This window comes from Pristiophorus japonicus, chromosome 15 (genome assembly GCF_044704955.1).
Source record: "Pristiophorus japonicus isolate sPriJap1 chromosome 15, sPriJap1.hap1, whole genome shotgun sequence".
In the NCBI taxonomy this organism is placed as follows: Eukaryota; Metazoa; Chordata; class Chondrichthyes; family Pristiophoridae; genus Pristiophorus; species Pristiophorus japonicus.
In genome coordinates this window covers 18192872-18206671 of record NC_091991.1, presented here as the reverse complement: position 1 = coordinate 18206671, position 13800 = coordinate 18192872, and the positions used below count along the sequence as shown (strand labels likewise).

Sequence of the window (13800 nt, the reverse complement as noted above, 5' to 3'; positions counted from 1 at the left end):
GATTCCGCCCAAAAAAAGTGGGCGGGCGGTAATATTTTTTCTCGCCGTTAAGCTCACAGGGAAAGTAACGCTCGGTGATAAGTTTCCTAAAAATGGGCGTCAGTTTCCATTTTGTGGCTAAATGGGCGATATCTGGGCATTATACGTCATTTCAGCAGTAAAATGGGCGTTAAGTGGGCATTAAGCATGCAAAAAAAGTGCAGGTTCTAGCCCATAGACTTTGTCCTCAATCTAATGAAACTTGATTACAATCCCATAATACAATAAGCAGTTTTCCTTGTTCCTACATGATTCCCAATGGTCAGTGGAGATAGAAAATATAAACATAGAAATTTACAGTGTAGAAGGATGCCATTCCTGCCCATCGTGCCCACACAGCCAATTTTAGTGTCGTCTGCAAACTTCTTAATCATACTACCTATATTCAAATCTAAATCGTTGATATATACCACAAAAAGCAAGGGTCCCAGTACTGAGCCCTGCGGAACCCCACTGGAAACATCCTTCCAGTCACAAAAACATCCATCAATCATTACCCTTTGCTTCCTACCTCCAAGCCAATTTTGGATCCAACTTGCCACTTTTCCCTGTATTCCATGGGCTTTAACCTTCATGACCAGTCTACCATGTGGGACATTATCAAAAGCTTTGCTAAAGTCCATATACACTACATCATACGCACTACCCTCATCGACCCTCTTGGTTACTTCCTCAAAAAATTCAATCAGGTTAGTCAGACATGATTTTCACTTAACAAATCCATGCTGACTGTCCCTAATTAATCCTTGCCTTTCCAAATGCAGCTTTATCCTGTCTTTCAGGATTTTTTCCAATAATTTTCCCACCACTGAGGTTAGGCTCACAGGCCTATAATAACTTGGTCCTATCCCTTTCTCCTTTCTTAAACAAGGGTACTACATTAGCAGTCGTCCAATCCTCCGGCACCATGCCCAGATCCGAAGAGGACTGGAAAATGATTGTCAAGGCCTCTGCTATTTCCTCTTTTACTTCGCTCAACAGCTTGGGATGCATTTCATCCGGGCCTGGGGACTTATCTACTTTCAAAGCTGCTAAACCACTTAATACTTCCTCTCTCACTTTATTTATTTCATCCAGAATATCACACTCCTCCTCACTAGCAGTATCTGCATTGCCCTTTTCCTTTGTGAAAACAGATGCAAAGTATTCATTAAGAACCCTCCCAACATCTTCCGCCTCCACAAAAAGATTACCCTTTCTTTAGTTACCCTCTTACTCTTAATATATTTAAAGAACATTTTTGGGTTTTCCTTAATTTTACTGGCCAAGAATTTCTCGTGCTCTCTCTTAGCATTCCTAATATCCTTTTTAACTTTTCTTCTTAACTTTCTATATTCTCAAGATTCTATAATATTTAGCCGTTGATATATGACATAAGCGTCCCTTTTTTTCTTAATCCTCCCCTGTAAGTCCCTAGACATCCAAGGGGCTCTAGAATTATTTTTCCCAGCCTTTTTCTTTAAGGGCAAATGTTTGGCCTGAGCCTTCCGGATCTCTTCCTTAAATGCCTCCCACTGTTCCGAACTGATTTACCCACAAGTAGCTGTTTCCAGTCCACCATGGCCAAATCACTCCTTAACTTAGCAAAATTAGCTTTTCCCCAATTCGGAACTTTTATTCCAGGCCTATTCTTGTCCTTATCCATAACCAACTTGAATCTGACTGAATTATGGTCACTGGCACCCAAGTGCTCTCCCACTAATACCCCTTCAACCAGCCCAACTTCATTCCCCAAAACTAAGTCCAAGACCACCCCCTGTCGTGTTGGGCTTGCTACATACTGATTAAAAAAGTTCTCTTGAATGTATTTCAAGAATTCCGTACCCTCTATAGCCTTCACACTAAATTTGACCCAATCAATATTTAGATAGGGTAGTAATAGGAGGGGATTTTAACTATGGTTTTTGGACTTCACAGCAATTTGCCTACATATTTGCTCCTCTATCTCCCTCCCACTGTTTGGGGGTCTATAATACACACCCCTTTTTTATTTTTCAATTTGACCCATATGGCCTCATTTGATGATCCCTCGAACATATCATCCCTCTTCACCGCTGTAATATTTTCTTTAATCAGTATCGCAATCCCCCCCCCCCGCCAAAAAGTTAGTTTGCAGGTGCAACAGGTAATCAGGAAGGCGAATGGAATGTTGGCCTTCATTGCGATAGGGATGGAGTACAAAAGCAGGGAGGTCCTGCTGCAACTGTGCAGGGTATTGGTGAGGCCGCACTTGGAGTACTGCGTGCAGTTTTGGTCACCTTACTTAAGGATATACTAGCTTTGGAGGGGGTACAGAGACGATTCACTAGGCTGATTCCGGCGATGAGGGGGTTACCTTATGATGATAGATTGAGTAGACTGGGCCTTTACTCGTTGGAGTTCAGAAGGATGAGGGGTGATCTTATAGAAACATTTAAAATAATGAAAGGGATAGACAAGATAGAGGCAGAGAGGTTGTTTCCACTTGTCAGGGAGACTAGAACTAGGGGGCACAGCCTCAAAATACGGGGGAGACAATTTAAATCCGAGTTGAGAAGGAATTTCTTCTCCCAGAGGGTTGTGGAATCTGTGGAATTCTCTGCCCAAGGAAGCAGTTGAGGCTAGCTCATTGAATGTATTCAAGTCAAAGATAAATAGATTTTTTAACCAATAAGGGAATTAAGGGTTATGGGGAGCGGGCGGGTAAGTGGAGCCGAGTCCACGGCCAGATCAGCCATGATCTTGTTGAATGGCGGAGCAGGCTCGAGGAGCTAGATGGCCTACTTCTGTTCCTAATTCTTATGTTCTTATGTTCTTTTTACCCCCCTCTCTATCTTGTCTAAAAATCCTGTAGCCAGGAATATTGATCTGCCAAACCTGCCCCTCTTTCAGCCATGTTTCTATAATGGCTATAATGTCATATTCCCAAGTGTCTACCTGTGCTCTTAGCTCATCTGCCTTATTCGCTATACACCTTGCATTAAAGTATATACCATTCAGCACAGGAAGACCTCCTTGCTTACTACATACTAAACCCTGTTTCCTCTGCTTTACAGATTCGCTTTCTAGATTCTTGCTATCCAATTTCAGCTTTACTTCCTGTTCGGCTTTGATCAGAAGCAGCTGGAGTGAAATGGTGACACACATACTGGAGCTGTAAAAGATTGCATCTTGGAAGTGGTACAACACAGATTCACACCTTTGATTTCATACTCATTATAGTCTCAAAATTTCTCCCATGCAGAGGTCAGATACATCCCCTTCGAGATAAAAGGTAACAAAAAGAAAAATCAGAGGATCACTCTCACAAACCTTCTAACAGTTGATTATACTGCAGCATTGGTACAGCCTCGGAACCAGGCATCATCCTGGTAAAGTGTGCAGCAAAAGGAGACTCAAAGAGGGTGAAAAAGTAAAATTAGTTTTCAAAAAATACATGAATGAAAAGAACGTCCTACTAAAACAACTCATTATAATATTGTTAAGGTTCACCAAAATAAAATATGAACTGTACCTGCTTAAGTGAAGTCCAAACCCCTGAGTGCAGTATTACTTCAGGACTCAGTGCAGGCAGTCGGCTGACTGGATTGCTCCGAAGTCTGATCCGTTGCTTCACTTTCTTTCTCTTGTTTTCTCTGCAAGTTTTGGACCAAGGAGCACACATTTTCATCCAACTTAGTCTCTTTGCCTCAACAGGATCAGGTAGCGTGAGCCCTGTGGCTAAGGAGCATTGCTCTAAATTAAGATCCACACTTTCAGTTATTTTGTGAGCATTAATCAAACCTTCGTTATGTAAGTTACTATCACTAGTGCTTAATACAGATTTTCCTTCACCTAGCCTGTCAGGAAGCCCGTCAGTAACTGTAAATGCATTGACCATTTGCGGTAAGCTAATGTTTTTTGATACTGTAATACTGGATTCAATTGCATGTGTATTCTCTGCAATACCTTCCACTACTGTAGCTGCAAGTTTCATTTCCAGCTTTTTATCTGCAGCCACCGCAACTGTACATGCATTGACCATTTGCAGTAAGCTAATGTTTTTTGGTATTGTGATACTGGATTCAATTTCAAATGTAGTCTCTGCTATACTTTCCACTGCTTCTTCAGCTGGAAGTTTTATTTCCAGTTTTGTATCTGGAGCCATCGCAACTGTGCATTGCTCTACAACTTTACTGTCATTTATAAGAGTGCTGCTTTTCTGTATATCGTGGGGCAAGCATATATGTTCATTTAGAGGAATGCAAACATTTTCTGAACTGTTAACATATTGTTTAGGTTCTTTATTCTTATTTACGTTGGGATTAACATTTCCACCTTCAGTTAACTGGGGTTCATCTTTCTTCTCAATTTTTGTCTCTTCTATTTGTTTTAAGTCCTCCTTTTTCTTTCTTTCTTCTAGCAACCTTCTTTCTGCTGTCTTTTTTCGTTCTGCTTCTTGCAGTTTTTCTTCCTTTTTCTTTTTCTGTAGCTCTTTTCTTTTCTCCTCTTCCTGCAATTTTTGTAGATTGTGCAACTTCAGTTGTCTCTCTTTTTCTAACCTTTGTCGTTCCTGTTCCTTTTTCTTCTCGTATTCAATCTGTCTTTTTTTCTGTTCTTCCATTTGTAACCTTTTTGCTTCTTCCTGCTTTCTTCCCTCCTTCTCTTCCCTCTGTTTTTGTTCTTCTAATTTACTTTTAATTTTCTCTTCAAAATCTCTCTTTTCTTGTGCCATTCTTAACTGCAGATCTTTTTTGCTCTTCCTTTCGTCCCTTCTCTCCTTCAATATTAGTGCATACTTTTTATGTATCAAATGTGCCCGAAATCTTGCCTGAATCGTTGTTGCTGCTCTGTATTGAAGCTCTTTCACTCGTTTCCTCTCTTTACTCTGCTGTTCTTCAAAGACCCTTCGCTCTTTATCCATTTTAATTTGCATTGATTGTATTAATGCCTAGGAATTTAAAACATCAAGCAAATATTACTGTATGCACAAATATCCTTTTGTTCATAATTTGAAAAATTATTAAAAGTGACGTTTTATCTGGAGTCACCATAACAAGCTGCAGTAATATATCAAGGTTTCATTATTCTTCCATGGTAATTATACAGTGGTGTACAAGCTTAATTCTAAGATAATCAACATGGAAGTTTTGGAGAAAGCAACATTATTGTGCAAAGTAATATATTTATAATGTAATCAATCAATTTTTTCTTATTTAAATGTCGTGATATTTTCCCCCGTGTAGCCCAGCCTGATACGGATGCCAAGTGTGTTTCCCCAGCTGAAAGAAGGCGCCTTGATCCCAGGTTAACAGCCTCAGAAGTATTGTGGTGATTGCAGGGCAAAAGGCTAGGCATGTGCTACATTGAAAGTGCAACTGTAATTGACTTGACGAGGAGATTTTCCGGTGGTCGATGTAGAAGGAAAGGGATAGAGGCGTGTGGGTGGTAACGGATATCATCATCATAGGCAGTCCCTCAGAATCGAGGAAGACTTGCTTCCACTCCTGAAGTGAGTTCTTTGGTGGCTGAACAGTCCAATACGAGAGCCACAGATTCTGTCACAGGTGGGACAGATAGTCGCTGAGGGAAGGGGTGGGTGGGACTGGTTTGCCGCACACACTTTCCGCTGTCTGCGCTTGATTTCTGCATGCTCTTGGCGTTGAGACCCGAGGTGCTCAGCGCCCTCTCGGATGCACTTCCTCCATTTAGGGTGGTCTTGGGCCAGGGACTCCCAGGTGTCAGTGGGGATGTCGCACTTTATCAGGGAGGCTTTGAGGGTGTCCTTGTAGCATTTCTGCTGTCCACCTTGGAGCTCCTTCACGGCAAACGAGCCAGAGTAGAACACTTGCTTGGGGGTCTCGTGTCTGGCATGCGGACTATGTGGCCTGCCCAGCGGAGCTGATCGAGTGTGGTCAGATATAAGGAAGTAGCTGAAGATATCTTTGTCTGTATGAGGCCACGTGAGATGGCAAGATCGAGAGTGTGTCAGTGAATTGGGGAGGAGTGTTTATATGGAGGATAAGTTTTAGGGAGGATAAACAACAACATGCATTTATATAGCACCTTTAACATAGTAAACCATCCCAAGGCACTTTGCAGAAGTGTAAACAAAAATTTGCCACCGAGCCACATAAGTAGATATTAGGACAGATGACCAAAAACTTAGACAAAGAAGTAAGTTTTAAGGAGCGTCTTCGAGGAGAGAGAGATATAGAGGCAGAGAGGTTTAGGGAAGGAATTCCAGAGCTTAGGACCTAAGCAGCTGACAGCACAGCCGCCAAAGGTGAAGCGATTTAAAATCGGGGATGCACAAGAAGTCAGAATTGGAAGAGCGCAAGATCTCAAAAGCTTGTAGGTCTGGAGGAGGATACAGAGATAGGGAGGGGTGAGGCCATATAGGGATTTGAAGACAAGGATGAAAATTTTAAAATTGAGATGTTGTTGGACCAGGAGCCTATGTAGGTCAGCAAGCACAGGGGTGATGGGTGAATGGGATGGTGCGAGTTAGGATATGGGCAGAAGAGTTTCGGATGAACACAAGTTTATGTAGGGTGGAAGACGGGAGGCCGCCCAGGAGAGCACTGGAATAGTCAAGGCTAGAGATAACAAAGGCATGGATGAGGGTTTCAGCAGCAGATAAGCTGAGGCAGAGACAGAGTCAGGCGATGTTACAGAGGTGGAAGTAGGCAGTCTTGTTGATGGAGCGGATATGTGGTCGGAAGCTCATCTCAGGGTCAAATGCGACACCAAGGTTTCAAACCGTCTGGTTTGACCTCAGACAGTTGCCAGAGAGAGGAATGGAGTCGGTGGCTAGGGAACGGAGTTTGTGATGGGACCCGAAGACACTGGCTTCAATCTTCCCAATATTTAGTTGGAGAACATTTCTGTTCATCCAGTACTGGTTGTCAGACAAGCAGTGGTGATAAATCAGAGACAGTGGAGGTGTTGAGAGAGGTGGTGGTGAGATAGTGCTGGATGTCGTCAGCGTAAATGTGGAACCTGACGTTGTGTTTCTGGATGATATTCCTGGGGGTCAAGAAAGATGAGAGTAGATTACCATGGTCACAGTCACATAGGATGTCATTTGTGACTTTGATATGGACCGTTTCAGTGCTGCGCAAAAACGGAAAAATGATTGGAGGGATTCAAACATGGAATTGCGGGAAAGATGGGCACAGATTTTGGAGGCAAAAACACGTTCAAGGACTCTGGAGAGGAAAGGGAGGCTGGAGATAGGCAAGGATAAAGGGAGAGGAGGGCAGTGAAATCAGAGGAGGGCAAGGTATGTTGCGATGGAAATTGAAATCACCGAGGATGATTTTTTGAAAGTTTAAAAAAAATATTTAACTATAGTAGCTGGTTAAGATTCTTCACTGCATTTAAATTGGGCTCACAAAGCAACAAACAAAAAGAACATTATTTGCTTCTCTGTTGATTACAAAGATGTTACTTTGATCCCTCACCTCGTGATGCTTCAACTCTCGGTCCAAAGCTTTCTGTTCCTGTCTGATTTTCTTTTCTAGTTTAGCGTGTTGTTGCTGAACAAAGTATACAAGATTTAATTTACCGAAACAAAGATGTTCGACTTTACAATTGACATAACTTACACTTGTTATAAAACCATCTCGGGCTGGATTTTCGGTTTTGATGATTTCGGGGCAGTAATGGCGGCGGGGCATTAAAGTTTGCACCAGGAACAGTTTGCACCTCAGTCATCAAAATTGAACAGCTAGGCCCTGAGTCTGGAGTGCAGCGCTAAGGAAGGCGTTGTACACCTCTCTTGGGCGTTAGTATGGGAAAATCCCGTATGAGTATGAGCCGGGCTGGGAGCGCTCCGAAGGACGCCAGGGAAGAAAAAAAAACCTGTAAAAAAACCCCACAAAAACATTCCTAATACATAGCCCATGACACCACAACATAAATCGCAAAAAATAAATAAAAGAAAAAACAATCACACTTATCTTAGAACGGCATTACATACCTTTCTGCAGTCGGTATAGGTATTTACAGGCGGTCACTGCAGGACATGCTGCGAGGCGTATGGGTCAGGCGGCAGTCAAAAAGCACGCCGGTGTCACAACCAGGGTCATTGCACACCGGTGCAGCTCTTCCGAGCGGTACTGCTCCGCGCCGCCACAAAACCGGACCCGAAAACCCCCGCGGGGCGCTGGAGGCTGACCGCCTGCCCAGAAGACCTCACCGTTGCCACTGCCGCCGCTCCGGGGCGAAAAATGGAGTGCAAAGGACCGAATTTCTCACATAATTGTAAAAGAAGTTCCCTTACAGCATGTTTATGATTCCACTAGAAATACTAAACTGCAATAATCTTCATAAACACATTTATATCACAACCAGAAAAATAGCTTAATCTCAATTTCACAAAAGCATCAGTTTGCCTAAACAACCATCATTGTGGCCTTAACAAAGTCTGGCCTGTTTTACACTGTGGATTTTTACCCAGCAAGAATGAGGTTAAAAAAAGAGGCCAGACTGACTTCATATTTGGTCCTTATAGCCAACACAATGATGATGTCTGGGATGGATTCAAACCCAAATCCCAGAGGCGAAAGGAATGCATACACAATCCCACTTCACCATACAGTGCTATCTCATTTGAACATAGGATTGGTAAACTAATAACAAAACCAATTATAAACAAAAACAATCATTATGTACAAGCATCCTCAGAAATACATAACACAGGTCCATAACGTGTGACAATGTACAGGCTAATTTCATTTGCAACACCAAAAGTCAAATGCAAAGTTAAATGTAACTGATAAAAAGGGCACAGCTGTCGGAGGAGCCACAGGAGCAGGAGCAGGAGGATCGAGAGGCCGATATAAAGAGCGTGGAGGGTCGGGAGGAGCCAGCTGGTGCAGGGACAAAAAGTTAAAAAAGACAAAACCAAAGGTGACATCACAGCCAAGCAGGTAAGTGATTCCTTTCAGTCGTAAACCTTTGGCATTGTTGTAAGTAGCATCTGCCAGTAAATATACGTGATCTTTATTATCTAACGAGAGCCAGTTAATTAAATCGTCTGTTTGCTGAGTAGCAGGTGGGTGTGTTATGCTAAGGTTTAAAGTTTAGTTCTACTCGATAGTTGCGAGTGTAACTAGAGGGATGGCAGGGCAGCACAATCCTGTGGATTGCGCATCCTGTGACATGTGGGAAGTCCCGGATGCTTCGTGCAGCCGGGCCGACCATGTGTGCAGGAGGTGTCTCCAGCTGCACCAACTCGAGCTCCGTGTTTTGGAGCTTGAGCGGCAGCTGGGGTCACTGCGGTGCATCCGTAAGACTGAGAGCAATGTGGATAGCACGTTTCTAGAGGTGGTCACCCCGCAGCTTAAGAGTGTGCAGGCAGATTGGGATTGGGTGATCCCGGACAGAAGAGGAGGACTAGGAGGTAGTGCTGGAGTCCCCCGAGTCCATCTCACTCTCCAACCGGTACTCTGTTCTGAGTACCGGTGGGGGCGATGGTGGCTCTGGAGAGTGCAGCCAGAGCCAGGTCCATGGCACCACGGGTGGCTCAGCTGCACATGGGGGAGGAAAAAGAATGGATTTGCCAGTCAGGGGAGCAGACAGGCGTAACAGGATGGTACCAGGGTCAAAGATGTCACTGAGCCACTGCAGGGCATTCTGCGGGGAGAGGGTGAACAGCCAGGAGTCATGGTCCACATTGGTACCAATGACATAGGTAGGAAGAGGGATGAGATCCTGCAGGCAGAGTTTAGGGAGCTTGGAGAGAGATTAAAAAGCAGGACCGCAAAGGTAATAATCTCCGGATTACTCCCAGTGCCATGAGCTAGTGAGTACAGAAATAGGAGGATAGAGCAGATGAATATGTGGCTGGAGAGATGGTGCAGGAGGAAGGGCTTTAGTTTGCTGAAGCATTGGGACCGCTTCTGGGGGAGGTGGGACCTGTACAAGCCAGACGAGTTCCACCTCAACAGAGCCAGGACCAATATCCTCGCGGGGGGGTTTGCTAGTGCTGTTGAGGAGGGTTTAAACTAGCTTGGCAGGGGGGATGGGAACCTGAAAATAGATTCAGTAGGGAGGGGAGTGAAGCTGGAATTAGAAAGCAAAAATAAGGGAAGCGAGTTTGAAGGTGAGAGGAAACGAGCAGGAAAAAAGGGTAAAAAACCAAACTTAAAGGCACTTTATCTAAATGAACATAGCATTTGTAACAAAATAGATGAGTTGACAGCACAAATTGAGACAAATGGGTATGATCTGATAGCCATTACAGAGACGGGTTGCAAGGTGTCCAGGACTGGGAATTAAATATTCAGGAGAACTTGACAATCCGGAAAGAAAGACAGGAAAAGGAGTTGGGTAGCTCTATTGATAAAAGATGGAATCACTGCAATAGTAAGAGACGATATTGGCTCAAATGATAAGGGTGTTGAAACAGTTTGGGTGGAGATAAGGAACAATAATGGGAAAAAGTCACTGGTGGACATGGTCTATAGACCCCTAACAGTAGCAATTCTGTTGGTCGGAGCATAAATCAGGAAATAGTGGGGGCTTGTAAAAAGGGAACAGCAATAATCATGGGTGATTTTAACCTCCATATTGATTGGACAAATCAAATTGGTCAGGGTAGCCTTGAGGAGAAGTTCATAGAGTGCATAAGGGATGGGTTCCTTGAGCAGTATGTAACAGAACCAACCAGGGGGCAGGCTATCTTAGATCTGGTCCTGTGTAATGATAGGATTAATAAACAATCTCCTAGTTAAGGATCCCCTTGCATGATTGAATTTCAAATCCAGATGGAGGGTGAGAAAGTTGGATCTCTAACCAGCGTACTAAACTTAAATAAAGGAGACTATGAAGGTATGAGGGCAGAGTTGGGTAAAGTGGACTGGGAAAATAGATTAAAGAGTAGAACAGTTAATGAACAGTGATGTACATTTAGGGAGATATTTCACAACTCTCAAGAAAAATATATTCCAGTGAAGAGGAAAGAGTGTAAAAAAGATAGCCATCTGTGGCTAACTAAGGAAATTAAGGACAGTATCCAATTAAAAACAAGGGCATACAAAGTGGCCAAAACTAGTAGAATTTCAGAAGACTGGGAAGCTTTTAAAAGCCAGCAAAGAATGACTAAAAAATGATTAAGAAAGGGAAGATAGACAATGAAAGTAAACGAGCACAAGATATATAAACAGATAGCAAGAGTTTCTATAGGTATATAAAAAGGAAAAGAGTGGGTAAAGTAAATGTTGGTCCCTTAGAGGACAAGACCGGGGAATTAGTAATGGAGAACATGGAGATGGCAGAAACTCTGAACAAATATTTTGTATCAGTTTTTATTGTAGAGGACACTAACAATATTCTAACAGTGGATAGCCAAGGGGCTATAGCGGGGGGTGGGGGGGGGGGGCCTGGACCTGATGGCTTGCATCCTAGGGTCTTAAGAGAAGTAGCGGCAGGGATTGTGGATGCATTGGTTGTAATTTACCAAAATTCCCTGGATTCTGAGGAGGTCCCAGCAGACTGGAAACTGCAAATGTAACGCCCCTGTTTAAAAAAGGAGGCAGACAAAAAGCAGGAAATTATAGACCAGTTAGCCTAACATCTGTGGTTGGGAAAATGTTGGAGCCCATTATTCAAGAAGCAGTAGCAGGACATTTGGAAAAGCAAAATTCGGTCAGGCAGTCAGCATGGATTTATGAAGGGGAAGCCATGTTTGACAAATTTGCTGGAGTTCTTCGAGGATGTAACGAACAGAGTGGATAAAAGGGGAACCAGTGGATGCGGTGTATTTAGACTTCCAGAAGGCATTTGACAAGGTGTCACATAAAAGGTTACTGCACATGATAAAAGTTCACGGGGTTGGGGGTAATGGATAGAGGATTGGCTAACTAACAGAAACCAGAGAGTCGGAATAAATGGTTCATTCCCTGGTTGGCAACCAGTAACTAGTGGGGTGCTATAAGGATCAGTGCTGGGGCCCCAACTATTTACAATCTATATTAACAACTTGAAGAAGGGACTGAGTGTAACGTAGCCAAGTTTGCTGATGATACAAAGATGGGAAGAAAAGCAATGTGTGAGGAGGACATAAAAAATCTGCAAAAGGACATAGACAGGCAAAGTGAGTGGGCAAAAATTTGGCACAAAAAAAAATCAAAGAGCAAGTTATTATTTAAATAGAGAAAGATTGCAAAGTGCTGCAGTACAGCAGAACCCAGAGGTACTTGTGCATGAAACGCAAAAGGATAGTATGCAGGTACAGCAAGTGATCAGGAAGGCCAGGTATCTTGGTCTTTATTGCAAAGGGGATGGAGTATAACAGCAGGGAAGTCTTGCTACAGTTATATAAGGTATTGCTGAGGCTACATCTGGAATACTGCGTGCAGTTTTGGTTTCCATATTTACGAAAAGATATACTTGCTTTGGAGGCAGTTCAGAGAAGGTTCACTAGGTTGATTCCGGGGATGAGGGGGTTGATCTATCAAGGAAAGGTTAAGTAGGTTGGGCCTCTACTCATTGGAATTCAGAAGAATGAGAGGTGATCTTATCGAAACATATGAGATTATGAGGAGGCTTGACAAGGTGGATGCAGAGAGGATGTTTCCACTGATGGGGAAGACTAGAACTAGAGGGCATGATCTTAGAATTAGGGGCCGCCCATTTAAAACAGAGATTGAGGAGACATTTCTTCTCTCAAGGGGTTGTAAATCTGTGGAATTCGCTGCCTCAGAGAGCTGTGGAAGCTGGAACATTGAATAAATTTAAGACAGAAATAGACAGTTTCTTAAACGATAAGGGGATAAGGGGTTATGGGGAGCGGGTGGGGAAGTGGAGCTGAGTCCATGATTAGATCAGCCATGATCTTATTGAATGGCAGAGCAGGCTTAAGGGTCCGTATGGCCTACCCCTGTTCCTATTTCTTATGTTCTTATGCACTATCAGATGAAAAGAAATTGATACACCAAAATAAGCTTATAAAATCCCAACTGTATGAATTCATTTCAAAATATAGGTGACTAAATCTAGAAACAATGAAAAAAACAATGTTTATTTATCACCAAATGTTCTCTCAAAATTATTGACTTCTTGTTAGGATACTGGTCCAATACCTCACACAAGTGGCACTTATTCATGAGTGTGCCTCAGTGGGAAGTGTCAACTGGTAATTTCGCATGGGAGCATCACAACTGAGTCCAATCCTGTCGTATCCCATAGTTCACACACACACACAGAAACATGCACACTCCCAGCAGAGGTTACCAAGGAGTGAGAACCGCAGCTGATTTTTTCCCATCCAGTATCCAGAGGTGTTCAGACAATTTGTAGCATCCTTAACTCTGCCCTACCTACATCAGCTAACTCCACACGGATCAAATTTCTGACATGCCTAGACTGTACAGCTCAGCTACTCACAGGTTAAACGTACTGAGTCTTATGATGAGCTGAAGCAACAAGGCTGGAAAATCTAGAAAAACTCCTATCTCTCTGAGCTGACTCGTCTTAATGTAACAGCAAGAAAGCTACTGTTTCATCATCATAGGCAGTCCCTCGGAATCGAGGAAGACTTGCTTCCACTCTAAAAATGAGTCCTTAGGTGGCTGAAGAGTCCAATACGAGAGCCACAATCCCTGCCACAGGAGGGACAGATAGTCGTTGAGGGCAAGGGAGGGTGGGTCTGGTTTGCCGCACGTTCTTTCCGCTCCCTGAACTTGTTTTCTGCAGGCACTCGGCGATGAGACTCGCGGGGCTCAGCGCCCTCCCGGATGCACTTCCTCCACTTAGGGTGGTCTTTGGCCAGGGACTCCCAGGTATCAGTGGAAA

At 43.4% G+C, this 13800-nt stretch overlaps 1 protein-coding gene across 3 annotated transcripts in view; it reads right to left on the bottom strand.

The window, feature by feature from the left end:
* The window catches only part of lrriq1 (leucine-rich repeats and IQ motif containing 1), a 218750-nt gene that overhangs the window by 168881 nt on the left and 36069 nt on the right, over window positions 1–13800 (bottom strand). For all 3 annotated transcript variants that reach the window (XM_070900197.1, XM_070900198.1, XM_070900199.1), the window contains 2 exons: window positions 7464–7538; window positions 3533–4948 (listed from right to left, as the gene is read on the bottom strand). In XM_070900197.1, coding sequence (XP_070756298.1) covers window positions 3533–4948; window positions 7464–7538 — 1491 coding nt within the window. The remainder of the gene's footprint in view (window positions 1–3532; window positions 4949–7463; window positions 7539–13800) is intronic.